This window comes from Mytilus californianus, unplaced genomic scaffold (assembly GCF_021869535.1).
Source record: "Mytilus californianus isolate M0D057914Y unplaced genomic scaffold, xbMytCali1.0.p SCAF_8, whole genome shotgun sequence".
In the NCBI taxonomy this organism is placed as follows: Eukaryota; Metazoa; Mollusca; class Bivalvia; order Mytilida; family Mytilidae; genus Mytilus; species Mytilus californianus.
Window position 1 is genome coordinate 36507827 of NW_026262734.1, and position 27383 is coordinate 36535209.

Sequence of the window (27383 nt, forward strand, 5' to 3'; positions counted from 1 at the left end):
GATAAGTTAAGCGTCACCTGCGATGCATCCCGCACCCGTAATGTCAATCCACATTCCGTTAAAATTTCATAATCGGGATTAGGGCATGATCGGTAAAATAACAGACTACACGACTTTTCTGGTATCTAAACAGATCTTAGACTGCGAATCAAGTCCCTGTTGTTTTGAGACACAGGCATATCGCATCTTGCAATCAATTTATGATGGTGACCGAAAAACTTATGTAGTGTAGATTTCAGTCGTTCTTCCTTATAACTCTGTAGGAGCAGTATTCGCATTAGTTGATGTTTTAACTGTTTTAAACAGTACATTTATATTTGAAGAGAGGTCAATGAATTCTTCATAATCATCAACCGAAATATTTTCTTTTCTTTTTCATGCACATTAAAGCCCAAGTGTTAAATTTTGTAAAGCATATCTGGCCTAATAAAAAATTGTCAATACCAAATGTTTGTTCTTGTTGTCCTAGTGCTTTGTGACTAGTTCGTGTGAATTGAGGCGACATTATTTGCCAATGTCCAGGTTTCACGGGTAATACAGTGAACAGCATTTGATGTTGAAACTGGCAAATATGGTTTCTTTTAAGGATCAGTGTTTTAGGTTGTTAGTTGTTGTTTGGGTCGAACTAATCAAAAGTTTAAAACATCTATTGTTTATTGTTTTTATTGGACTTTTGTAATTTCACAGCTAATGCTAATGAACTAAACACATCTCATTTACAAACAACTACTTTTTTGTCTCGGGGTTAGAGCTTGCCTCAAGTGAGGGTGGATGTACATGTAGGTACGATCCCTCCTCGGAAAAGTATATATATTTTAAAATTTGAAGTAACAACATCTCTACCAAGAGCAAAGACGCAATATGAAAGACTCCTCGGCTTGGAGTCAGAATAATGTAGATTGATGTCTTACAAATTCGGATTGGCTTTTGTATGCAGGGTTCGTAAGGGAACGATCATTCAATATTCTGGGAGGAGGTGGATAGAAATATTTTGACCTGATAAGAATTCAATAAATATGGTTGCCTAAAACAGAATGAAAATGAATACTTTGCCCAAAAGAATGCAGGAAAAAAATGTGTACTTAAATTAAAATAATTGTTTGAGCTGGAAAAAAAATTAGCGAGACTTTTCAAAAGGTGTAAATGAACAATCTGTAAGAGATAAGTTCTCTTGCACCAATAATATCAAATGGTCGTCCCTTAATTATATCAAATTTACAGTCTCGTTATCGACCTGCATATGCATTACATATTTGCTGCTTAACAATTAATCAACCGGCGCATATCACGCCATTTTGAAAGGGGGTTCCAACCCCGGAACACCATGAAACGGTCACATAATAAAAAAAAATCGGGAATAAAATGGGGTTCCAACCCACCCACCCCCTCCACCGCGATCTGGATCTGCCAATGAATCAGTATTGTTACTTTATATTATATTGACGTTAAATGCAATAAGTAATAAATTTCTTGAATTATGTTTCAATGAATCTGTATTTTTTCTGGTATAATGACTATCGCCTCCACTCCGCTCAATTCATCATTCTTCTTTCGCCAATGGTTTGTGAAATAGTTAATTTTGCAAGTCTACTCATATCTGATTAATTTTAAACTCAATCTAATTAAAATATAGTTCTCTGGTTTCGTCATATTCATATGAGCACGCGAGTTAATCTGGATCAGAATTTTAATTAGATTGTTTTAAACTAATACAACAAAAATTACTGTATCAGAATGTACATCAATTTTTATTAAATTTTAATTTTATATGCTGCTTTTCGTATAAAGCCAGATACAAAAGAGATGCACAAAAAGATAAAACAGCAGCAATTGTGAAACTCCATGTAAAACAATGGGTCCCGTAACAATCTTTTTGGCTTTTAAATGGTATGGCCATCTCGTATGTCCACCCATACAGTTCTTGTATTGCTAATCCACCAATACCCGTAACAAACAATATAAACCCCCAGTTTCTTCCGAAATATTTCATTCCATAATTTTCACCAGTGATTGTCGGTGTTAAGCACCATAACGATCCATTAGCCATACCTACTATAATAACTAAGAATAGTAGCATGGCAAAGTGATTTGGAAAGAATATACAACATGTCAGAAAAACTGACTGAATAAGGGTAAATGTCAATAAAACAGCTACACGAGGAACTCGATCCAGGAGAAAGTCGGATAAAAATCCAGCAAACACTTTTGATCCGACTTGTGCTATAGGATTTATGGTCGTAAACAGAGTTGTATATTTGTCGAGACTAAATGATTTGAGATAAGTTCCAATGTTGCTTTGAACCATCAGCTGTAAACTTGATGCAAATGTACAAGACCACAAAATAAACTGAAAATCAAACGTCTTGAAAAGTGTCCATCCGGTCACATGATTAACAACCAATGTTTCGTCATCGGTATCTCCTTCGTCAAGCAATCGTTTGATTTCGGTATCAGCACTGAACTGAAATGGACGAATGAATATCATACCAAGAAATCCTACTCCAAAATATACTATTGCACATGTAAGATAAAATCCTTTTAGGTTTTGGTTTTGTTCGTCATATGTATGACCGTTTACAAATACAAGCCCATAGAGAAATGCTGTGATGGCAGGCCCTGCACTGAAACATCCATCTAAAATGCCCACGACCTTTCCTCTATTCTTGGGATGAAAATTGTTCATATTTGTCATTAGTGAAGCCATGTAAATGAATGCAGAACCATACCCTATAAAATAAATAATTCCAATAAAATAGCAATCAATATGATTTTAATTATAAAATAAAAAGTAGGTAATACCAAAACAAACAGTTAACAAGGCCTTGTGATGATTCATAGCCTGTGTTTAGAGACCTCTTAATTGATGATACAATTATCTTCAGCGAAAGTATTTCTGAATTACAAAAAATGATAGTCGCTGTATATGATAGTTCATACCAGAATGGTCTTGACATTAATTTAAGAAAAACCAAAATAGTTGTTTTTCGTAACAGAGGTGTACTGAAAGAGAATGAAAAATGGTATTTAAATGGTAAAATGATAGAAATATGTGATCAGTTTGTATATTTTGGTTTGTCCATGTTGTTATTGAATTATAACCGTTACGGTACTTTTACTGTAACACAGAAAACACTATCTGAACAGGGTAGAAAGGCTACATTTTGTTTATTGAGTAAGATTTATTATGATGATTGTTATAATACTGAGACTTTGATATCCTTATTTGATACATATGTAACAAGTATTGTGAATTATGGTTGTGAAATATGGGGTTTTCATAAGGGATCTGATATAGAAACGCTTCATTTGTATTATTTAAAAAGAATTTTGAAAGTGAGAAAATGGACTGTAAATCATATGGTGTATTTTGAACTTGGGCGTTTACCATTGTATGTAATAGATATGTAAGAAAGGTATGTTATTGGTTGGAGTTATTAGCTATATATAGAATCTAATAATTGTATGTTGAAGAGTTTTTATGAAGATATGTACGAATCTAGTTTTGTTAAACCGAATGATAAACTCAACTGGAGTTGTAAGATAAAAGACATACTAAACAGGTATGGATTTAATGCTATTGTAACAAAAAAATTGTTCCGGCGTGACATTTGTTCCGCCGGAACAACTTTCATAGGAAATATGTTCCACCGGAATTTATATCACAGAAAATAAGTTCCAGCACTATAAAATTTGTTCCGGAACTAATTTTTTGACCAAATGTGAAATAAGTTCCAGAACAAAAATCACAGCTCCATGAATTTTGTTCCAATATTAAAAGTCTTAAAAAAGTGAAATAAGTTCCTGTGATATTAGTTTTTAACGAACATATTTCATAGAAATCAATGAATATAAGTTCCGCTCAAACCTATTTCACAGAAAATAAGTACCTTTGCAACATATTGCACAGTTTAATATTTTCTTGTTACACTTAGATTATAATGCAAGCTGGATGCTGTACTGTGCTTGCATGGGGTACATTTGCAATTGAAGGCATGACTGTAACTATATGATGACGATAAGAAATAAAAGCGATGGTAATGTATCATAATTTGTATTTATGTTTTATATGGCATCCTCCTTGTTTCCTGTCATACATGTAATAACGTCATGGCACAGTTTCAAAAGAGTGTATCTTTTGTTTCTTTATGTCTTTTAAAATAATTGATAAGTCACTTTGGCCTTTTCAAATTAGTACACATGTTCATCTTTAACTATACTTTTTTCGGAATGATTTTTCTTATTCTACTCTTTTCTAGCTCATAAGTGTCATTTTGGTATTTTTATGTAGTATTTTATTAAACATACTACATACTCCACATGATCCAAATTTGATGTTTACACTTTTATTTTATTACATTATCAATATAATACATGTTTTTATAATGTACTTGAATGATAAATTGAAACTCACTGATGACAAATGCTCAGTATATAAGATAACTTGTTTAACCAGTGGAACATATTTCACAGACAAGGAACTTATTTCACCAGTTGGGGAACAAATCTCACAAAACCCAGAACTTATTTCACCAGGTAAGGAACAAATCTTACAAACCCGGAACATATTTCACTAGGTAAGGAACAAATTTCACAAACCCAGAACTTATTTCACCAGGTAAAGTGTGGAACTTAATTTATCATGTTTATAGAGATGGAACAAATTATATAGAAATTATCTGTGAAAAAAGTTCTCCCAGAACATATTTCCTGTGATATTAGTTCCACTGGAACTTTTTTCACAGGAACAAATTTTGGCTCACACTATATGGTTAGCACAAAATGTTGGAAATAGTCAATTATTTTTACATGAATTTAAAAAAAAATTGTTGATAATTATATAGCTGAAGGCTTGTCATTTTTTTAAAATACTTCAAAATGTAATTTGTATCAATATATAATTTAATTTTGAAAGTAACGTGTCTTCTGATTGGCTGACATTGTTTTGTTTATCAGCTCATAGACATAATTTTATCATGTGACCGTGACGTCATCAACGTTTTTTCATGGTTTACTACGGTTTAAAATGGAATTTAGAATTCAATTATAAGAAATGACTGTAATATTTTTTCTGTCTATTCGAAATAACATAAAAAATGTGGTGCACACTTTCAAATATCCCGCTACGCGGGTTATTCAGTGTGCACCACATTTTTGATGTTATTTCTTCATAGACAGAAAAAATATTACAGTCATTCCTTAAATACATGATATTACAGTCATTCCTTAAATACATGATGGACATACTTTGCAATTTTATTTGAATCGACCATTGAACAGTTTATACCAGTCATATGTAACTAAATATAGAATCAATTCACATTCACTCAATGTAGAAACTGGAAGATACTTTAATATTTCCAGAAATGAGCGTGTTTGTACTATGTGTGATAAAAAATTAATCGAAGACGAATATCATTTTACATAGATTACCTTAGCCGTATTTGGCACAACTTTTTGTAATTTTGGGTCCTCAATGCTCTTCCAACTTTATACTTGTTTGGCTTTCTAACTATTTTGATCTGAGCGTCACTGATGAGTCTTATGTAGACGAAACGCGCGTCTGGCGTATCAAATTATAAGCCTGGTACCTTTGATAACTTATTTTATCTTACCTCCTATACATTTCTAGGAATATGATTGGTTAAAAGCGTCCGCGTGGAGACCGTGTATATTCCATATTAGGTTAGTAGGGAGGCGGGGCTTATTTTAATACACGGTTAGTAGTGGTGTTACGTCCCTTTATAAAAACAAAACGGTACTGAGAAAAATTGATGATTAAGATTGAAATAAATTCATAAAACACATTTAAAGCTAACAAGTTGTTATTGTTGGCATCTGTTTTTGTATGATCAATGGAAGTAGTTTCGTAATGCTAACGGTATAGACGTATTAACACTTGTATGCAATTTTGTCCGCCATTACGTAAAATCACACAGGTTCCCGTAAACTTTGACATCATAATTCAAAACAATGTGACGTCACAATTAAAAAGTGATCGTTGCCTGACGTCCAAGGGTGATTCGGAGTAGATCTAGGGTAATTCGGATGCGAAATATAGCTTAATATCAAAAGTGTAAATACGTTTATTGAAGACTTACTCATTTTGATAGGCATGTTACTAGTCTAAATATCACACGTTAGGATAGTCGGTAAGATAAATTCGTTACATAGTGTGCTAGTGACGTAATACGGTATATATGGGGTCAGTAAATTCCATATGGGGATTCGAGCTTCGCTCTCACCCCATATGGAATTTACTGACCCCATATATACCGTATTAGGTCACTAGCACACTATGTAACTAATAATATTAGAGTGTGATAAAATATGTAAATGTCAGATTGAAGTAAATATATTAAGATATATTATTATAGAAACCCATCTAGTTTCAAACTAGTTCAGTTATTATCTATAAGAAATATTCAGGAGATTAATAATCTGGGTAAATACCTTTATGAGGCAGAGAAAATTCGTAACACTTGATTGTTTGTTATGTACCGTTATTACCAATGTAAATTGTATGCCAAACTCCGCTACATGTTAGAAATTGTTTATGACATTAATGTTGTAAATGTATATGTAAACTGTATAAATTGTGTATTTGTTTAATCCTATGAGCTGTATCTGCTTGCGGAATAAAGTATTATTAATATCATTCTTCATTTGTTTTACTTGAATGTTAAAATATTAACTCAATTATTATATATATCAAAACGCTAAGTTAACGCTAACGTTTTGGAATTTTCGGTTACTTATATATGCTCTTCAACTTCGTATTTGATTTGGCTTTGCAACTGTTTTGATTCGAGCACCTCTGATGAGTCTCATTTAGACGAAACGCGCGACTACATGGCGTACCAATTTATAACATGGTATATATTTGATGAGTTTGTATTTATCTAGCTAAGTTGTGGCCGCTATTTCAGTCAAAACAAAGAATTGTTCATGTAGATTAACCTGCATTAATATACAAGCGGGCGTTGTTATGCCACATAATAGATAAAGATAAGAAAATTATAACTTAAGAAGCATGCTAAATATTCAAAAAATATTTAGCATACATGTACCTGTCAAAAAGTAATACAGATACTGCAAAACAGGTCTTTCCTCATAATAGTCTCTTGAAATAGTTGTTGACCATAACAAGATAGCTCCAGTTCCGGAAAATACTATTGCAACAAACGAAGTCCATCTAGGTCCAAATCTCTCGCATAATATTCCAGCTGGAAAAGCGAAGGTGACACCAAAATTTGACAAGGATCCCATAAGATCGACTGAAAAAAAAAAGATATTAGAATGGATATTTTCAAAGATGTCGAAATTCCTTTTTGTATGTTATTTTCTTTTTCATTTCAAATAAGGTAGTAATATAGTCTCAAAAATAACTTCATATAAATTTAATATAATTTTCAAATTACCGAATACAACTTTATTCTTTAAAATGTTTTTTTCTCTCTCCATAAATTGAGATGTAATGGCCACATCTATAGATATTTTAATAATAGTTGTTAGTAAAGTGGGTCGTACCTAGATATAAACGATAACTCACAAAGGGTGGACATATCGACAAACAGTTTGATATAGGCCAAACCGGGGGAATTCAGTTAGTATATCAAAATAACGGTGGTCAATATCTGGGCTCTAGGACGGTCTTTATATATTGGAACGTTTGGTCTTTTTCATTAATAGCTATTGTTAAATGTTTTTATTTCTTATGCAGCAAAAATACTGCAATCTGATTGGTTAATTACCCCGGTGTAAATAACACCCCACCTTGTTCACCCAGGGATAAATAAAATTTTGCCAAAAATTGAAAAAAAAAAAAATTTTGCCAAAATAAAAAAAAAAAAAATGTCCATGAAAAAAAAAAAAAAAAATAAATAAAATATCAAAAAAAAAAATTAAAAAATTAAAAATAAATAAATTTGAGGACAAAAATAACATCGACGTTGAAAAAAATGTTAACACTGGAAATTTTTCATTACCATTTTTCAATTTTACATCCTGGTTTAAAAATGAGTAAAGGAATTGTTCATAAGAAATAAATTCGTTATCTTGGCGTAATCAGGGGTGTACGGAATTTTACACCGTTGTTGAAAATTCATACACCCATGCGCCTCAGGGTGTATGAATTTTCAACAACGGTGTAAAATTCCGTACACCCCTGATTACACCAAGATAACTAATAATACTGCAACTAGTTATAATTACATTACATGTATGTTTCACGAGAATCCGTTAGTTTCATTGGCTAACAACAATCGCGCGTCATTCAAAAGTTAACCTTCTTATCAAAATGAAATGTTACATTCGTGATGACACGTGCTTCCACAAAAAGTGCACAGGTAAATAAAAGTAAAAATTGATAAAACTTTTTTTCATGGTCTTATTAGCATAAATATGTAATTATAAGAAATGCGCTTCATTCAAAATGTGCTTCAGTCAACAATTTTACACCCCAATAAAATTTCAAAAAGAAGCATTCATTTCTTAAGTGTTTATTTCCTAAATATAGTAACAAAGCCATATTTTGTGCAATTATTATGTCAATTTCATCATGGATCACTTTTTCCACAATCAGGGGTTCATTCAGGGTTGAAAATAATATGAAATGTGTGTTACAATTTAAATAGCTATCAATGTATCAACTTTTAAGTTGCAGTATAAAAACAAGATTAGGTAAATGTCAGAAAAATATAAAACGGTAAAACCTCGCCCTTCTCCAGTTTCTCATGATCAGCCTCATACAAAATAAGTTTATATTTTTCTGACATTGACCTAATATTGTATATTTATTGGGCCTTTATAGCATTATGAAGAAACACCTTTTTGGTAGAAAATTTAAATTCAAATTTTATCCCGCAATCAGCCGACTGTTCACAAATAACAATTACTAGCCTATATACATGTACAAATAAATGTTTTTTTGTGTAGCATACAAAAGGCCTACTTCTATGTTGAGAGAAAGGTAGCATCAAAATTACTGTTGATGTTGCAGATTTTAAATAAAAGCTAGTCTCAATTTTCTTCCTGTTTCTACAGCTGGTACAAATAATATTTATATTTTCCGACAATGTGCGTATATAATATTTGCATTTTCTACATTAGCAGTTAATGCTTTTATTAGTCGAAAAAACAGTTAATTAAAATGTATGCAGGTATTAAACTTTCCTTACTTCATCATACTATTGTAAGTTTGAAAACTGTTTAAACTCTAAATTCGTCATGATCATTTAAAAGATCTATATATATATATAAAATTATATTTTTATTTTTTGAAATTAAAGGGCCAAAAATGTGGAAAGGATTATAATAGTTTTCCTTTGTCTTTATAATGCATGTTTTGAAGTCTTAACCGTCGATGACAATTTCCGTGATAATTGGAGACAACCCAAACGAGATGACTGAAAACTGATGTTTTTTTTTTTCTACAATGTTCCTTGCGATTAGCTGGATTTTTAAAAAGTTTGTATGCACAAACACAATCATGCAAATGAATATAATTCAATTAACAAGGCAGTCTTTTTTAATTATCTAGTTATGCTGGCCAACACAGATGTTTGGTTTAGTCTATTATGACTTGGCGAAATTTTATTTAGATAGTATCAATACTAATTTCGTGTCAAATGACATCCGTGAACTTTAATAAAAAAAAAATATTTTCAACAGCTAACAGGATACAATTTATATGCTGTAGACAATTTTCTAGTTGATAATTAATTTATTTCGATTGAAATATCACAAGATGTATCGTTTTATAAAGGTTCATATCTTTCGTTTAATCTAAAAATAACGTCTACCGACATCCGTGTTCTTTAAAATATATAGCGAAACAGGTTAATATTTTATATATTTACACCAAAATGTCGTTAAATAAAATTGGATACCCTGCATCTATCATGCTTTTCAATAACGTATGATCAAATCGCTGAATGACCCCCTCCTACATTATTGTTAACAATCATTCTGCATTGACAATACTAGTACTATTTTGGCGTAAATTAGATACACCAATTCGGGGTTACGCCCTCAAGGTGTATCTAAATACATATAACTTTTCGAAGGGGGTAATAATCTTCTTTATCATATACTTGTAGAAAATAATGGTATAATTGTACCCCTTGATAAAACTAATTTATCCATATATTTATTCAATAAATTTTAAGAACTGTCTTAGCCGTGTGATATGACTTTTGTTATCAACTGCTTCCGGTATATATCAACTGTTTCCGGTTTATATCAACTGTTTCGGGTTATTATCGCTTCGCCTCAGTTGACAATGTTTTCTCGGGGTAACAATCTGCTCTATCACCCTCTCAGCTATGTGTTATTTATATAATAACACATAGGTGAGAGGGTGATAGAGCAGAACTGAGGCGAAGCCAAGGTTGACAATGTCCGTTCGACATTTAGGTTTATTATACTGAATGTTCTGTTATTACTGTCGATTAAATTTCAAATTCAAAGTAATAAACTATGACGTCTTGTACATAACAACCATCCGTATTCAATAAAGCGCACACTTGATCAAGCGTCTCCGTGAAGGGTAATAGAGTAATTGACATAGGATATTATTCCACTGTATGTTAAATTTGATAGCTTAATCAATGTTTGATTGGTTGAGACCATTCCACGTGACACTGAACAAAACTTCATATTCCCCTCTAAGTATCATATTCCACTCTGAACATCGGGACTTGCCTGTGCGACGTTACGCGCGGTTTATGTAAGTAACGTTTTGAACGTTTTTAAATTGCGATAGTAAAGTCACTACCGTGTTCAAAATTATTTCAGACGTAAAATCCAAACATAAATAATAGATAATTATCTTTTGATCAGTATTGTTTATCAATGTTTTAGATTATGTCGTGTTTAGTTATGAAAACAAGCGGTTAATAAAAATGTATGTGAATTAATGTTTTATGCTCATTTACTTAGAGTAAACAAAGTAATGGCAGTGGAATAAAACATTCATTTCCCTTGGCTTAGGGAGATATGAAGATTTGCGAGTCCCTCGGGGAAATATGAATTTTCTTGGGGGAACAAATCTTCTTATTTCTTATGCAGCAAAAATACTGCAATCTGATTGGTTAATTACCCCGGTGTAAATAACACCCTACCCTTGTTCACCCCGGGATAAATAAAATTTTGCAAAAAAATTTAAAAAAAATAAAATTTTGCCAAAATAAAAAAAAAAAAAAAAATGAATAAATAAATAAATTTGAGGACAAAAATTGAAAAAAAAATTAAAAAAAATATTTATAATTTTTTTTTTCCCAAAAATTCAAAAGAACACAAAATTTTCTGAATTTCCCAAAAATAAAGAAAAAAGTATTTGACAATGCGCAGCAACATTGAAGTTGAAAAAAATGTTACACTGGAAATTTTTCATTACCATTTTTAAATTTTACATCCTGGTTTAAAAATGAGTAAAGGAATTGTTCATAAGAAATAAATTCGTTATCTTGGTGTAATCAGGGGTGTACGGAATTATACACCGTTGTTGAAAATTCATACACCCATTCGGCTGCGCCTCAGGGTGTATGAATTTTCAGCAACGGTGTAAAATTCTGTATACCCCTGATTACACCAAGATAACTAATAATATCTCCCTCAGGCACGGGAAATAAATGTATAGAGTCGTATTTAATAAAGCGCACACTTGATCAAGCGTCTCCGTGAAGGGTAATAGAGTATTTACCATAGGATAGAGTAAATTTTGTCTCTCTCGTATTAACCAATCAAAATCTGGCATTTTGACATGAAGTATAATAAAGTAATTTATCCCCTCGTATTAGCCAATCAAAATCTGGCAGTTTAACATGAAGTATAACAAACAGGATATACATAACGAGGTAACAATCCACACACAGACATACTAGGCTAACAGGGCATATTCTTCTGACTCTGAGCCGACCAGACTTTGCCATGCTCTTATTCCTAAAATCATCCAGTCGGATACCAAACGTACTTATGCACTTGAAGCGAGGACGCTACCATGAGACATCCGACGCGATAGTTTTACTGCGAACTGTTCCGATTAAAAAAAATGTAGTATATGTATAACATTATCGAAAATAGATAATGAAATAAAGATTTATTCTGAATTCAAAGAGATTCAGTTATATGCAACAACCGCATGTTGATCCAAACGAGAGAGAGAGAGAGAGAGAGAGAGAGAGAGAGATCAAAATACGAATGAAAACACAAGAATTTAACAAATGTGTCTGTGTCTTTTCTCATGATCTGTCTTTTCTTTCAGGTATTTTAATTCTTGAAAAATGGCCTTTTAATTTTCATAATTCACGACGTATTTAATACATTTTAAATTAGCTATTATATTCATAAAACTTTGAAGGATGAAATTTGGGATTAGTAAAAAACAAAATTAGCACGAAATATGCGCAAAATATTCAGCTTTACCGTGACCTTTTCTAGTTCTGTTCTTGCTGATCATTTTTAAATCAACAGTTTATCTCTATCTTCTATACTAGGTTTTTTTTAAATAACATAAAAGTCGTTAGGAAAAAAATCGCCATTTTAGGGCAACAACTCCTACAAGGAGTTGACTGGCATTTTAAGGCTATGCCAACTTATTTGTAGATCTTTTCTTTCTGGTCATATTTTGTTTAACATTCTTTCTCTATCTATTTTAGTTTGTGAGGTAATAGGCAAAAACTTACAAAAATGGAATTTAGAAATAACCCTTTAATAGTCTCATGCGTTAAAGCAGCCGCCTGACAATTTGGGTTATAAAAGACAATATGTAGACCTTTACATTTTAAACATGTTCATCCTGTCAAGTTTTCTGTATCCGTAACGATTTGCAAAAAAATAAGAGAGAATGCTGACATTTTACCCCTATGTTTTATTTTTTATATTTGGCGGCCATGTAGGTTGGGCGGTGGAATCATCGTCTTTTTAGATCTACATACCACAAGGATGATTGTGACCAAGTTTGATTCATTTCGACTTTTAATTTTCAGAAGAGAAGATTGTTGTAGCCCTAAATGACAGACGACGGGCGCAAAGTGATGGCAAAAGCTCACATTCGCCCTTTGGGCCAATTAAGATAAAGATAAAATTGAGAATGGAAATGAGGAATGTGTCAAAGAGACAACAACCCGACCATAGAGCAGACAACAGCCGAAGGCCACCAATGGGTCTTCAATGCAGCGAGAAACTCCCGCACCTGGAGGCGTCCTTCAGCTGGCCCCTAAACAAATATGTATACTAGTTCAGTGATGCATACCGTTCGATCTTTGCTGTGATAGTATTTTATTTCAAATTAACCAATTTCTGAAAGTGCAATAACGCATGTGCAGCGGTATCATTTGATAAGGCAGTAACAAATTTTAAACGTACATGCGGAGTAATCAATCTACCTAGAAATGTATCGAATAGACCAATTGCTGTTATTTGCCAAGGTGAAGATAATTGAGGGGCGGCTCATATAAACCGCTTCAAACATAAGTTGTGTTCCTGTAAGAACACATTATATAAAGAATTATCTTGCATCCTATACATTTCTAGGAATATGATTGGTTAAAAGCGACCGCATGGAGACCCTGTATATTTAATTCGGGGTTAGTGGGCGTGTTTTATTTCTTATTACCGCACCGCGGGTAAATTATTACGTTGTGATTGGTTTAACGCCGTCACGTGGTGACCCCCTATGGATCCGTAAGGGGTTAGTAAATTTCATAGTGGGTTCATGACGTCACGGCTAATGTTAATGGTGACGTCATCTATTGGTGTTTTTGTATTTCATTGTTTATTTTTCTACAAAACGCTGCAGAATAAGTATCGCGTGCGATAAATTCGTTATACGGTTCACTACTGACTCCCTACGGATCCATAGAGGGTTAGTAAAATCCTTAGGGGTGAGGCCGAAGGCCGAATCCCCTATGGATTTTATTTACCCTCTATGGTCAGTAGGGGGTCAGTAGTGAACCGTATAACAAATTTATCGCACGCGATACTTATTCTGCAGCGTTTTGTAGAAAAATAAACAATGAAATACAAAAACATCAATAGATGACGTCACCATTAACATTAGCCGTGACAATAAAATTTGATCACTTTGGTAGGCAATTAGTCTAAATGCCACATGTTAAGATAAATTCATTACACAGTGTGCTAGTGACCTAATACGATATATATGGGGTCAGTAAATTCCATATTGGGTTTCGAGCTTCGCTCTCATCCCATATAGAATTTACTGATCCCATATATATATATCGTATTAGGTCACTAGCACACTCATATGGAATTTACTGACCCCATATATATCGTATTAGGTGCAAGACCCTCATGGGTAGTCAAGCTTTTAACCCCCCCCCCCGTCGTAGCAGACTGTGTAACTAATAATATAAATTAAAGAAATTCTATTCCTGATATAAAAAAACACAGAAAAATTAAAATCGAACTGCTTTTAAATTTGTTGTTATTGCAATTTTTCCTTGTTTCAAGCATCTTCGCTAGCCAAGGGTTACGATCCAGTCCCCTCCTGGAGATGAGGGGACTGGATCGTAACCCTTGGCTAGCGAGGATGTCTTTCAAGCTGCCTTTCGAAAGATTTTTCACTTTTGATAATCAATAACAATCGGATAGTCGTCCCTTTAAGTGTAAGAAGTTTAAAAACTTTTAGGCATAAACTAGATATTACGGAAATTTCAATTGTCCTTTTATTGATGTCGCTTGAGAACATCGATGAATGTTTGATAGATTAATACTACTTTATGAAAATAAGTTATGATTGCCTAAGAGACAACTATCCACCAAAGTTCAAATGAAGCGGGTGTAATCAATTACTGTCAACCGTACGGCCTTCGACAATGAGAAAACTCATACCTTATAGTCGGCTATAAATCTCTCCTCCTAACGTGGGACAGTGGTGTTACAGTACAACATAAGAACGAACTATACAAATCAGTTGAAAAGGTCTTGTCTCATTAGATCGATACAAGGCAAAAAAAAAAACATATATCAAAAACATAGACCGGACGTGCAGGGTATTTATAAATCCCTAACGACAAAAAAGACACAAAGTACCGAACTGAGGGTACTCGCAGTTACTGACAGCTAGTTCAAAGCCAGTAAAACTACCAAAGAAATCATGTATCTAAAACTAAAATATCAACCAATACGCATCCAACATTCAATGGATTTAGTGTAAAGACGTCATTAACAGTCAGAGAAAAACATGATCGTGTGCAATGTCAAAATATAGGTTTTCACAGTGTAGTACCGTGAAAGTGCATATGTGTATAACAATAATATTTTAGTAACTATGGTTAATTTACTGATAACAAAATCAATATTTATATCAATGAAAACAATATTCAAAGATCTAATTGCAGTGTTGAATTAGTAACTTTTTAGAATGAGTTAGTTTAAAGGATTGCTATGTTTACCCGGATCGTATCCTAATGTCCGGGCTCTGTAAACAACATCACCGTAAACATTAGGATGTGCTATTCCGTTTCAAATAAGTTTTCTACAGGTACAGCCAAACTTGCAAACCAAATCCTTTTATCTAGGGAAGAATTTAGTAAAGGTTTTCAGTAATATGAGGTAACGAAATCCCTGACTTAATAGTTTACTAGTAATACATACATGTAGATTACGCTCATTGGAATCATAAACGCTACTACAGACACGGCATAGCGAACAAGTTTGGATATATAAACACAGTAAGGCGGTGCTTAAGGAGAAAAAAAGGAAAATTAACAATAGGGAAAGAAAAATCGTCCCTTTTGTCGTAATTTTTGTGTAGAGTTTCTCGTGTAAAACTAAAACATATAAATCTAGCAAAGGACAGTTATTGCTGTTAATATTTGATTTATTTAAAGTAAGTTCCTTTGGGTAAATTTCGGTAGTATATTTAGAAAATTCTTGATTATTTAACGAAAATAAAACTCGCCAAGAAAACGGTAAGTGTTGTTGAATTTGTTAATCAAATGAAATTTAGACGGGTCTTTACTGAGCTTGGCCATGCACTGTGATTAATAACAGTACAGGAACAAGTCTGCTATTAAAGGTGCACTTTTTGGTGCCCATAGGATCACCTGCAACCTGGCGGTAAACTTTATTGCAGAAACGTACATTAATGTTGCCAAAGAGGAACATTAAAGCCCTAATCATCTCATCACACCACCAGTAAGTATATCTAGCATTTTTACCATTCTCGTTAGAGAAAAAGGCTTTAAATGAGCTGCAGCAAATATATTTGCAATCAGATTTGTCAAACGACTATTTACTTAAATAGGAAATCTTTTGTTTGATAAGATTGTGTGGAAGTGAAGAATAAAGAGTGGAAGAGTCAATTTAGAAAACTGTCAACCGAATCAAAAGGACCATCAAAAGCACGTAATTAATCTAAAACACCAAAAGAATATTTTACACTCCAAAAATAGTTAATTCCACTATTTCATATGTTCTATTTAAAAAGTTAATGATATGTTCTTTGATAGTAGTTTCTGAACTCGTTTAAAGCACTGAAAGATAAGTAGAAGAACACTTATTGGGGGCCGATTTGTCCGTCCAGTTGGAATGGGGTAAGGCCAGTGCCACGCTCTGTGCACTTTAAATAACCCTTGCAACAACTCCGATATCCTGTTCCAAGGCATCATTTCTGCTCGTGGTCTTATCCAACGCACCCTCTTTAACCAGCAGCACACCAAATTTGCCATCCTTCATACCGGTAAGCCTACCTTGCAGGACCTTTCTTTTATATTATTTGTTCATTTGTACTCGTCTTGAATACGAATGAAACATTTGCCACTGAACGTTAAGCAAACAACAATCAAATAGTATTATTACGTGATTGTCAAATTAAAACTTCACTACATAGACTAAAGAATGTATAAATCTTATTTTAATACTAAAGTGACAAAAGTGCAATCACTTTCGAGAAGAAAATGAGGGAATTTTCTTACCTTCTGACTGTTTGTAGTCAAACTTTTTCTTCACCGCGTTGATATATGCGCCAAAAGCATAAATGACACCTGCCGTGGCCATTCCAAGACAGCCAACTACCAAGGAAATAACTCTTAAAGCATTTTGTTTTCGACTCATTCTGGTGGTAAACTAGGTTCCAGCTACGTATAATAACCTTGTTCTATATAACATGCACGATATGTCTAGACAGGAGAAAACGGCATAAATCTAGAGGTAGTAGTTACATCTGTTGGAAATATACACAGAATATTACCCAATATTTTTTCATTTCACAACATGAAAATATTCACCTACATGTACATAAATAGTATCTGGGATAAACAGATTAATTTGTAATGTTTATAATATAATTGATAACAATAATTGCATATCACCTCGTCACGTGAATTGAACTATGACAGTCACACTTTATAAAATTGTACGGGATCATAAGATAACTAGAGGTTTCAAAGAATAATCAGACTCTAAAGGGCATAGATGGGTTGCAGCTCTAGCTACATTTGATTTCGACATAATTTACAGAAGTAAATCTTTCGGCACATTTTAATAATTCTACATTGAAACTGTAAAGCGTATTGACGCTTTTCATTATGAAGCACGGTGGTGTAGATTGCCATGCAATCCGAAACTTTGATATGTACTTTTAAATTAGCTATTTGTAATTGTGACACAAGTTAATCATGATCGTGTTTAATCATACTAGTGTTTAATATTGCTTGTGTTTAATAATGCTATGTAACATTTGTAAAATTGCTTATGATATTTGCTATTGTTTTGCAGAGTTACATTTTCCTGGTATATAATAAAGTATTTGAACCAGTTGGAGTCTATAATTAAAAGCCCTTATACATGTATGACCCTATCACAATGAGATATTTGCAGACTAAGATAAAAGCTATAAGGTTAATATACTTAGAAGCTGGACATTAATTATGCATGGTAATGACGCTGAATAAAGAAAACGTTTTTTTAATCGTTGCGATTATACGTGTATGTATTTAGATTAAAATGAACCAGCACTTTCCATGCTATTATACATACGAATACTTCTAAAGTGTATTGATTTCATTTCTGAATACAATTCAGGATAAAACAACAATACGTCCATACAATATAAAGGTACTGGCCATTTATGAAGTTATATAGTTAGGTAGCATGGTTAGTACATAGGTTCTTATCCTTGTAATATTTGAAACACATGTGTTACTAAAATAATATAAATATTTACACCCCAGTTCTATTGTTATACTTCATAGTTTCTATTTCTGAAACATGTGTAAATTGAATAGATCTATTGTTACGAATAACAATGGATTTTGACCACAGGGTGTGACGAGCGGGGTTTCTGGAAACCCCTGCTTCTACATCCCGCAAACAAAGTCCATTGTTATTCGTAACAATAGAAATTGATTATTTTTTAAATGGCATGAACAAAAGAAATTACTAATAGTGTTCACTACAAATTGTTTCATGATATCAAAAAAACACATTTAGGAAATTCCAATAAGCATCTATATTGAATACAAAAATAATCCTTTAAATACTCTTTTGCTTGAAGGTCATTTTTTTTATCACAGTCATACATGTATGTCTCTATTCTAAAGCATTGATCTTTAAAAAGAAAATGCCAAATGGGGATTCTAACTCCCGGACCCCCCCCCCCCCCCCCCCCCCCCGGTTACCCAGTGGCCGATCTGGGGTTGGGGGTTCCGCCTAACCCGACTTTTATTTAAAAGATCAATGCATTTGAATGGTTGGACCCCCTTTTTCTCTTGAGTTGGGAACCCCCGGGATCAGCCCCTGATTGCCCCCAAAAAAGGAGTTCCTCTATATTATATATTAAATATTGTATGTTGAGCGTGTCTGGTAGTCGGGGTTTTTAATGCAGACACACCTATTCCTTAGTATGTTCGAATATTAATGTTTGTTTATTCTCGAGAAGAGTGGGGGGGGGGGGGTTGTTTTTGATAAAATCGTAAGATATAAAATACAGTTATGATTACCTTTATTAAACTGATACAGGTAAGTACTTTGGGTTATAATATTGCCTTTATCTTTAGTCTCTTCTACCAAATCCAACGCTTGCCACAAAATGTCGTCCGTCTTATACCCATCCATATTGACAACAGTATACCAGGAGCATGATGTATTTTTTGTTTGTAATAAGAATACACGAAACAGTCAACCTTGACCTGCTGATCCATATTAGCACAGGATTTAACGGGAATATGCAAAAACGATTTGACATTTGTAAAATATACTCACTTGTCAGAGTTTGGACGAAGATAACCAAAGAAAGGTTACTAGTGGGGTTTCATGTAATAAAGAAAATATATTTTCATAAATCATGGTTTGATATTGTCAATAAATATACTATCGTTTTCTTTTTTTCATTTAATAATCAATGTTAACAAATATAGGGTTTATAATGGGGTGTAAGTTAGTTATACACCTCGGGATACGGCGTGTCTGGATAAGAAACCCCTCCGGCCTCCGGCCGACGGGGTTTCTTATCCAGACACACCTATCCCTCGGTGTATAACTATTACATATGATCTATATGTTTTTGCAACAATATTTTTAATATCGGTGAGCGTAACTGACAAAATTAAGTCCTAATGTACTAAACGGTTCATATATGAAAAGTAAATGTCAATTGTAAATGGTTACAGGGAACTTTAACGTACATAAGCAAAAACACAGAACTTAAAGCAAATGCTACATTCTGTATAAATGCGGTAAGCATACAAATAGCAACACACAAAATAAACAGACATTAGAAAAGTAACACTTAGCATGAAATGCAGGTGGCTTTCAAGTTTAAATCAAAAAATTGAAATGGAACTCTTTATTATAGAAGGTAAAAACGACTAAGTTGGCATTTTGTATATATTTGCACCTGTTTCTGTAGCCATTAGGGTTCATCAATAGGAATTGAAAAATATGGCCGTGTTTACACCACAAAATCTACTATGGGTACAGACAAACTGATGCATCTGGGAAAGTCTTAAGGCATAGCTGGACCTAAATATTTAAAAGTTATATGTAGTTTATGTTTCAGAAAATTAAAAACTTACCTGGATTATGATGTGCATTTATTTCCAGTCTGCAGAAGATAGCAAAATAAACTAACACTGATACGGTCCACTCAGTTACACAGTTTACATAGCCTATTGTTTGCAGATGTCTATTGTCTATCTATTATCCATTTAAATCATACTGTTGCCACAGTGGAAAAATGGACACAATTTGATTTTGAGACTTTTCGGACATTTGTAACATAATTGCGTAAAATCATTGTTTTTCTTGTATATATGAAATATTTCTCAGGGATTTTGTTAATTTGTATTGTGAAAAGTTTAAGTCAAGTTTGTAAGATTAAGCTAATCTAATTTAATGTTTCAGTTTGTTTTTCAATAAGATACCTTTACTTCAATCTTACCTATTATTCTTTTATCTATTCAAGTCGATAAATAAGTCTGTCAGTTCTATTGTTAATTGTTTTGCTATGTGCTATTCTTTTCTATAATCCGTTAATTGTATTTGTCACTCATTTAGAGAAATATTTGTCAAGTCTATTCGAGTAATTTTTGGTATATTATATAAACTGTTTTATCATTTCGATATGGTAGATTGGATTTAGTATTTCACTGAGCAGTTCCAACTCTACAATTGTATTCCATGCTGAACTATTAAATTATATATCGCGGAAACCAGAGTCGTCATTTGTTGCAAGAGTTAGTCCCAGAATAGAGTCGGTGCAGACTTGTTATCGTCTATTGTGTGTGTGTGTGGTTGCAGGCCAACACATAATCCAGTCACAAGATCCACCCAGTTTTTATTTGTGACACAACTCACATTTATTATATGAGGGGAGCTTCTCGAACCTCTTTCCAAACTTAGTTTATTTTGGCACCTTCATGAAAAAAATGAATAGAAAAATCCAGTTAAGTTTTTAATATTCTGAAACTTAAAATCCATTTAAATTTTAAATATCTAGGTCCAGCCATGCTCCAAAACTTTTCCAGTTGCACTGGTTTGTCTGTTCTCAGAGTGAAATTTGTGGTGTAAATACGGCCATATTTGCTAAAAGGTTATGATGAACCTTAAAAGTTACCGTTGTATAATATAATTAAGATCTTTTTTGTATGTTATATACTAATTTGTACAAAAAGTAAAGTATGGAACTACAAGATATTATGCAAATAGTCACATCTGCCCCCAGCAACAATATTGGGAAGAATAAATTACTGCAAATAAGTATCAACAGAATCGTCAGGTACACCTTTTACATTTAGGCGTGTTTGAGTCGACGGCTTTGTTCCTCTTTAAAGAATAAAACAAACACAATTATATATTTACATCATCTCGCATTTTTATATTTTTCAATCTCCATGTTGATAGTATAGCCTTCAAAATTTCAATATATGGGTCAAGCGAAATTCCATATAACCAGCATGAAATTACAAAAAAGGGGAGCCAAGGCCATCACAAAAGGGGGAGGTAAGTGACTTATTTGGGTCCCAATATCAAGAGCAATATTGAAAGAAAAATTCTGAATCTTCAAGTTGATAAATTAACATGTGTAAAAGTGAAATAAAACGATTTTACGGAACTTTGCTATTGATACGCATGTATTATATTCATATGACTTGACCCGACTAGTACATTTGACGTTTTAAAGGTTTATGACCCCTTCTGTATGCCTGTAAATTGCAAAATTTTCAAATTACAGTATCAAAACAGCAGAAATAAAAATGTACTAAACAAAAGAGACGTGTCAGTTTGTACATATACACGATGTACCAAAGGAACTGTCGTTCACAGTAATAATATTTATTTTTTTTTATTTTGATTTTTACAGAAATCCACAGACTTGATTACAGAATTTTCGTTATAACATTTTGAAACATAGATTACTCACTTATTTGTCCATGTTGTGCTTGCTTTTTTGTTTTTTGTTTGCATTCAAAAAGTACTAAACAACTTTTCTATCCAAAACTCCTCGTGCTGAGTCACTAAAGTCGAGCGCATCCTAGAAGGTGAACTTGAATATGCCACTATTTGTACTTGTCTTAACTAATATCTTTTTTTAAAAAACTTGTTTTAGGGAAATCATTGCTAGCACTGCATGCAGTGACCCCAAATCTGAATAAGATATAGATCTCTGATTTCGTTATCCTCCTAATATATACGAGCACGCGAGTTAAGATAGATCTGAATTGTAATCAGATTGCGTGATCCCCTATCTATTACTTACTTACATGGTTGTCAAAAATAAGAGTACATTTGGAAAGGCTGTAGATTTTCTATAGAACTTCCAACTGTTTAGCATTGACACAACAAAGGGTACATAATCTAATTTATTGTACACCCATGGTCAGGCATGCTGTGTGTGACTTTTTTCCTGTGTTGCATTAGGTGATTATCTTTTACTGCCTTCGTACCATCGCCCAATATCCGTTCTTTTTCACACGCATTCGTTAGTCAGTAATATAACCCTTCTCCTGTTCGCAAACCCAACATCGCATATCAAGATACAATGTGTTTAATTAGTTTAGGTTTCCATGAAATACAGATTGTTGATACGCAACATAGACTTAAAGCTCGGGATCAAATGTTGTGTTTTGATATATCTTCAGATATTTATATCTGATACGAGTGGATAGGTGTTTAATTGACCGACCTTATTTCGTCGGTCAATTTAACACGTATTTACTCATATCAGATACGTTGACGTATCATATCTGGAGATATATTAAAACACAACATTGATCCCTAGTTTTAAGTAGTCTGTAAGGTACAATGTTAAAAATTACATTTACAAGGTAAATAAACAGTAATGGAGTAAATAAGTTGACCATTGTAGCAGCAAGGCCCGTATGCATAAAACATCTTAACTTAATTGTTTCTTATACTTAAGAATTTCCTTAGTAAAGTGAAATGTGTAGGTCATATGTATAAAATTACTTAAGTCTTTACTTAACTAAGGATACTTAAATCGGAACCTTTCTCTTTATTATTCCTGTTTGATATGTGTTAGCTCATCGCAAGTACTCATCCTTACATATTTGTTTTGATTATTTACATTGAACAATGCATTCTTTTATAACGAACGAATTGGGTTAAATTACAATCAAGGTGGTTTGTAATTGAATTTTAAGATTTTTTTAGATTTGACATGTCAAAAGTTCGACTTCGAAACAAATGTGCCCATTTTTTTTTTTACTATGTCCCTATATTTTTCTTATTGTTGATGGACGAACAGTTGTCTATAATTGCTTACACCCAATTCATTTGAACTTTGGTGGAATAGTTGTCTTATTGGCAATCATATATTACCACATAACACCTCTTTATTCTTTATATTGCTATAAAGAAATATCGTGTCACTGTACTACTAGTTTAACCTAAACACGTTTCAAATTTTTGACAGAAGAAACAAGGTAACTGTATGCATGGGACTAATAGTTTGTATGTTTGCTTATTCCAGACTCCAGGTTACGGAAATCGTATTACAGATCATACACAAGAATCAGGGACAGCTCAGCGGGGGTAGCGTTATCAGTGACCAACAACGGGGCACTTTTGGACTGATAAAATTTAACATTGTTGTATATGGAAAAAACATGACAGTTGCTTTAAAATGATTTGTCAACATTTTATTTGTACAATCATAAACTATTGCCATGGCAGGTGAAAAAGTTATTAGATTTATCTTTATTTTGATGTAAAAAAAATTATTTTATGTTATTTTAAAGTGGTGTCCCTAATGATTTGAAAATTTCCCATGAAAAGATACGTTTTTCCTACATAACTTAACCAAATTCAATGATGACGAGTGGTAGTAAAAAAATCCTATAAAATTCATTATTGCATCGACATTATTTCGCCATGTCCCATGTTATTTTTGTATAATTCTTCTTTCTGAAGGTGCAAAAAAAAATATTTTAAGTTTACATTTGATGGTGTCCCTGGAAGTTTTAATATGGTGCTTATTTCGTTATCAAACGTCAGTTCATGTATACGTATATTGTAAAGAACTGAAACCGATATCTATACATACCATATTGGGAAAGACGGAAAATGTTTGATATAACATAGCGTCGAAACTTAAAAAAAAAAATATAAATAATTTTAATCATTTTTCAATTATTGTTTAAAATAAATTCATGATGACGAAAATGTTAAATTGAATTTTAGTCCTTATTAAAAATTGTTAAAATTTTAAACATTATCCGGAAAATTTAAATATATAGATAGAACTTAAACACATTTTGTATGATTAGAAAATTGCTAATGAATTACAAAGAGCTTATTTGCAGTACACACCTAATGACAAAGGAAACAATGTGAATTTGAAATTCTGTACTAAAAGTTGGATGATGAATTAATTAAAAATGCAAAGCATAGCATTTGTGTATTGCTATTAAAGTTTTTTAGGGTTCGGGAAAAGTAACATTTAATTGTTTTTCTTTCTCGTAAACACTTATTATGTATAATACATATTTTATTTATTGGAAGGAAAAAGATATGTACAAGTATCGTTTATTGTGTTCTTATCTTAACCATATTAAGGTGTGAGTTTAAACAACAACCACCCGTTGTTTTATCATCTGTCAGCTATTCAATTAATGAAAGATGTAGACCGACATTCATGCTGCTTTTGAATATCATTTGACAGTACTAAAAGTTTAATGTACACTTAAGGTAGATGGGGTGTCTAAATTATAATCCATAGAATTTCTTAATAATTTGCCAAAATGTAGTTTATATCAAGCTTTTTAAAAAAAAATGATAAAAAGAATGGGTCACGGGGCTTATTTTCACGCTACAGGTTGTTCAAAATTAACAGATTTTGTATAGATTATGCATGGGAAACCCAATTTTCTGCCATAAAACGAAAACTACACCATAGAATTTTGAGATAAGATATGAGAAGATAGCTTTAATATTATGCTTTCAGATAAGAAAAAGAAAAAATGGGGTCACCGGACTCGTTTTCTTGCTACACAATAAAATAGGTAAATTCCTAACACATTCTATTGTAAAAGTACCTTTATCTGAATTATCTGCCCTTACATTTGAGTTGCCTCCCCTTATGTGGCAAAGTTGGAAAAAATTCAATCAAACAAAAGTTTTCTGTTTTTTTGTAAAATGCAACCATAAATATGATAAAACATGTCATTTTCTATATTGAAATGAAAATTCTTACACATGAATTACCTACTACTCTCAAAATTTGCACATTCTAAAAGATCTAGACCGATTGTTTTCAGGTATTACAAAATCCAAGATGGAGGAAGACACCCTATCTACCTTAACGTATAACTCCGTCAACTTTTGTACTCAGGGATGTTTATACATGATATATAGCCCCGTCTAACATGTCTTGTGTGCATGAGAGATTTAACTAAAATTTTGAATGTTGAAATATTCGAATAATTCGTTCATTGTTGAAGATCCTACATCAACTGTCAAGATGAAGAACGGGAATAAAAGCCCTGTCCATTGATAATTTTCTATGTTTTCTATGTATTGTGTGCGATTTTGTCCCATGTACATTTATGGAGTCCATATCCTTTTATTTTCTTTCCAATATGTTAATTGTGCATCTAGAACATTCAAATGGCCGATGATATAAAAAAAAACTTATTCAACAGTTAAATTATAATAATAAATTCAAAAACAGTTGGGCATTCTCTTTGACATATCATTTGATATCTGCAACAGGTTTTCTGATATTTCAAAAATAATATTACTTTGCCTTTCAATATCAGTGTAATCATTTCTATCAGACCAAGCTTTTTCTATGAATGAAGGTAGATGTGGGGTATAAGTAAATGCAGGAGTCATGAACTTCTGGTAAATGAGATAGCAACCCAACCATGCACATACATAACTTAGACATCTAGAGAGCAAAATATAGCCTTCTCCAAAAGACAGGCTCTTACAGGGCAACTTAGATACTCAACAATAGACATGCCTTTATAAAAATGTCAAGATCTAAATAGCCCAGAGTCTAAACGTTCAATGTGAATTTAAAAAAAAACTATGTGGTGTTTGCTTACATCCTCGTTTTTCAGTCTCTGGTGGATTGTTTTCTAATATTGACAATAATACCACATCTTCTTATTTTTCTTAAGGTCTGTTATAAACACAAACATTCTCCAAATAACGAAAACAAATAAGATATGACATACGACAACTACTTACGAGGTCCCCAAATTTGGACAGGTACCAGTACATGTATATGGAAATGTGTTCGAGTTGAACTTACTTTTGTAGGTCTCAACCCTCCCCCTTTTGAATCTCAGTATAGATTAACAGAACGTGCATAAAAGAAAATACAAAACAGACAAGTTCTAGAAAAGCACTTAACTCTGGTTTGTTTAAGTTTATGCCACACATCTTGTTTTTGGTACCGAAAATTTGCTATCCTATGCCTTTTTTTTTCACAGTAAATCGTCTAAGTTCCAATTCGCCTCCTATTGGTGTCTATATAAAAATGACCGTCCCACATGAGTGCATAATATTTTTGAAAATCTATTTTGCCTTTCTGCTTACCGGGTTATGTGATTACAAAATTGTTTTGGATAGACATGTTTTGTTTATGTCTAAAATTCAAAGAACCCTAGCTCATACAATGGCTGTATAAAAAGTTGTATATAGCAGACATATAATGCTTTTTCATGAACCTATTTAGCGATTTTGCAGGTAAATATATATGAAAACATTTGTTATCTTCATCAATATGAATTGCTTTTTAAACTTGCTTGAGGAAGACGGAAAACGATCCCGGATACGCATGTGAAGATGAAGCTCTATAGGTAGTTTATTGAAAATTTAGATTCACACCGCATATGTTTTCGAGATTTATGAGTTTCATATGCAATTGTATTGTGTCTAGTTTTTGCATATTACTCCCATCTTTTCTTTTCAATATGGGTTTATGTTAAGAATAAACATCATTATCTAAAGGTAATACAGATACAGCGTTTTTTTCTTTTAAATGATTTCTAATTTTTTCATACCGGGGCATTTTATAACATTAACTTTTTATAACATGTATAACTGGGTTTTACTCATTGTTAAATGACGTACAGTGTCCTATAGTTGTTAACATCCTCGTATTTTGTTCTTTCAATTGACGGAAAGTTTTCATCATACCACATCTTTTTATTTATAAGCCAATATATCCATTTGTTGAATTAAGATGATACATTTCAAATGTAGGACATAAAAGCCCCGGACACGAAGATGGTACCAGAAAAAAGTCAGGTTAGAGATAGTTTGTCTCTGATTTACAATGTGAAAAACTTATTTCATAGTAATATTTTGTGTTTTCTTGAACATTAATAATTATAAGTATAAACAACTTTGTAAACAAAATTAATTCACGGTAAAAGAATTCATAATGA

General features: G+C 32.6%; 1 protein-coding gene across 1 annotated transcript; it reads right to left on the minus strand.

Moving 5' to 3' along the window:
• Nucleotides 1-1741: 1741 nt before the first annotated feature.
• LOC127712007 (uncharacterized) lies at nucleotides 1742-21985 on the minus strand. The gene is made up of 4 exons (XM_052218163.1): nucleotides 21887-21985; nucleotides 16941-17188; nucleotides 7068-7274; nucleotides 1742-2727 (listed from the first exon to the last, which is right to left on the minus strand). The coding sequence occupies exons 2-4, from the start codon at nucleotides 17077-17079 to the stop codon at nucleotides 1742-1744; spliced, it is 1332 nt and encodes a 443-aa protein (XP_052074123.1). The 5' UTR covers nucleotides 17080-17188; nucleotides 21887-21985.
• Nucleotides 21986-27383: the final 5398 nt, after the last annotated feature.

Coding starts and splice junctions, on each gene's coding strand:
- LOC127712007 (XM_052218163.1), bottom strand. CDS start 17,079: ATGAGTCGAAAACAAAATGCTTTAAGAGTTATTTCCTTGGTAGTTGGC. Junction 7,275..16,940: donor TGACTACAAACAGTCAGAAG/GTAAGAAAATTC, acceptor TTTTTTTTTCAG/TCGATCTTATGGGATCCTTG. Junction 2,728..7,067: donor TCTGTATTACTTTTTGACAG/GTACATGTATGC, acceptor TTTATTTTATAG/GGTATGGTTCTGCATTCATT.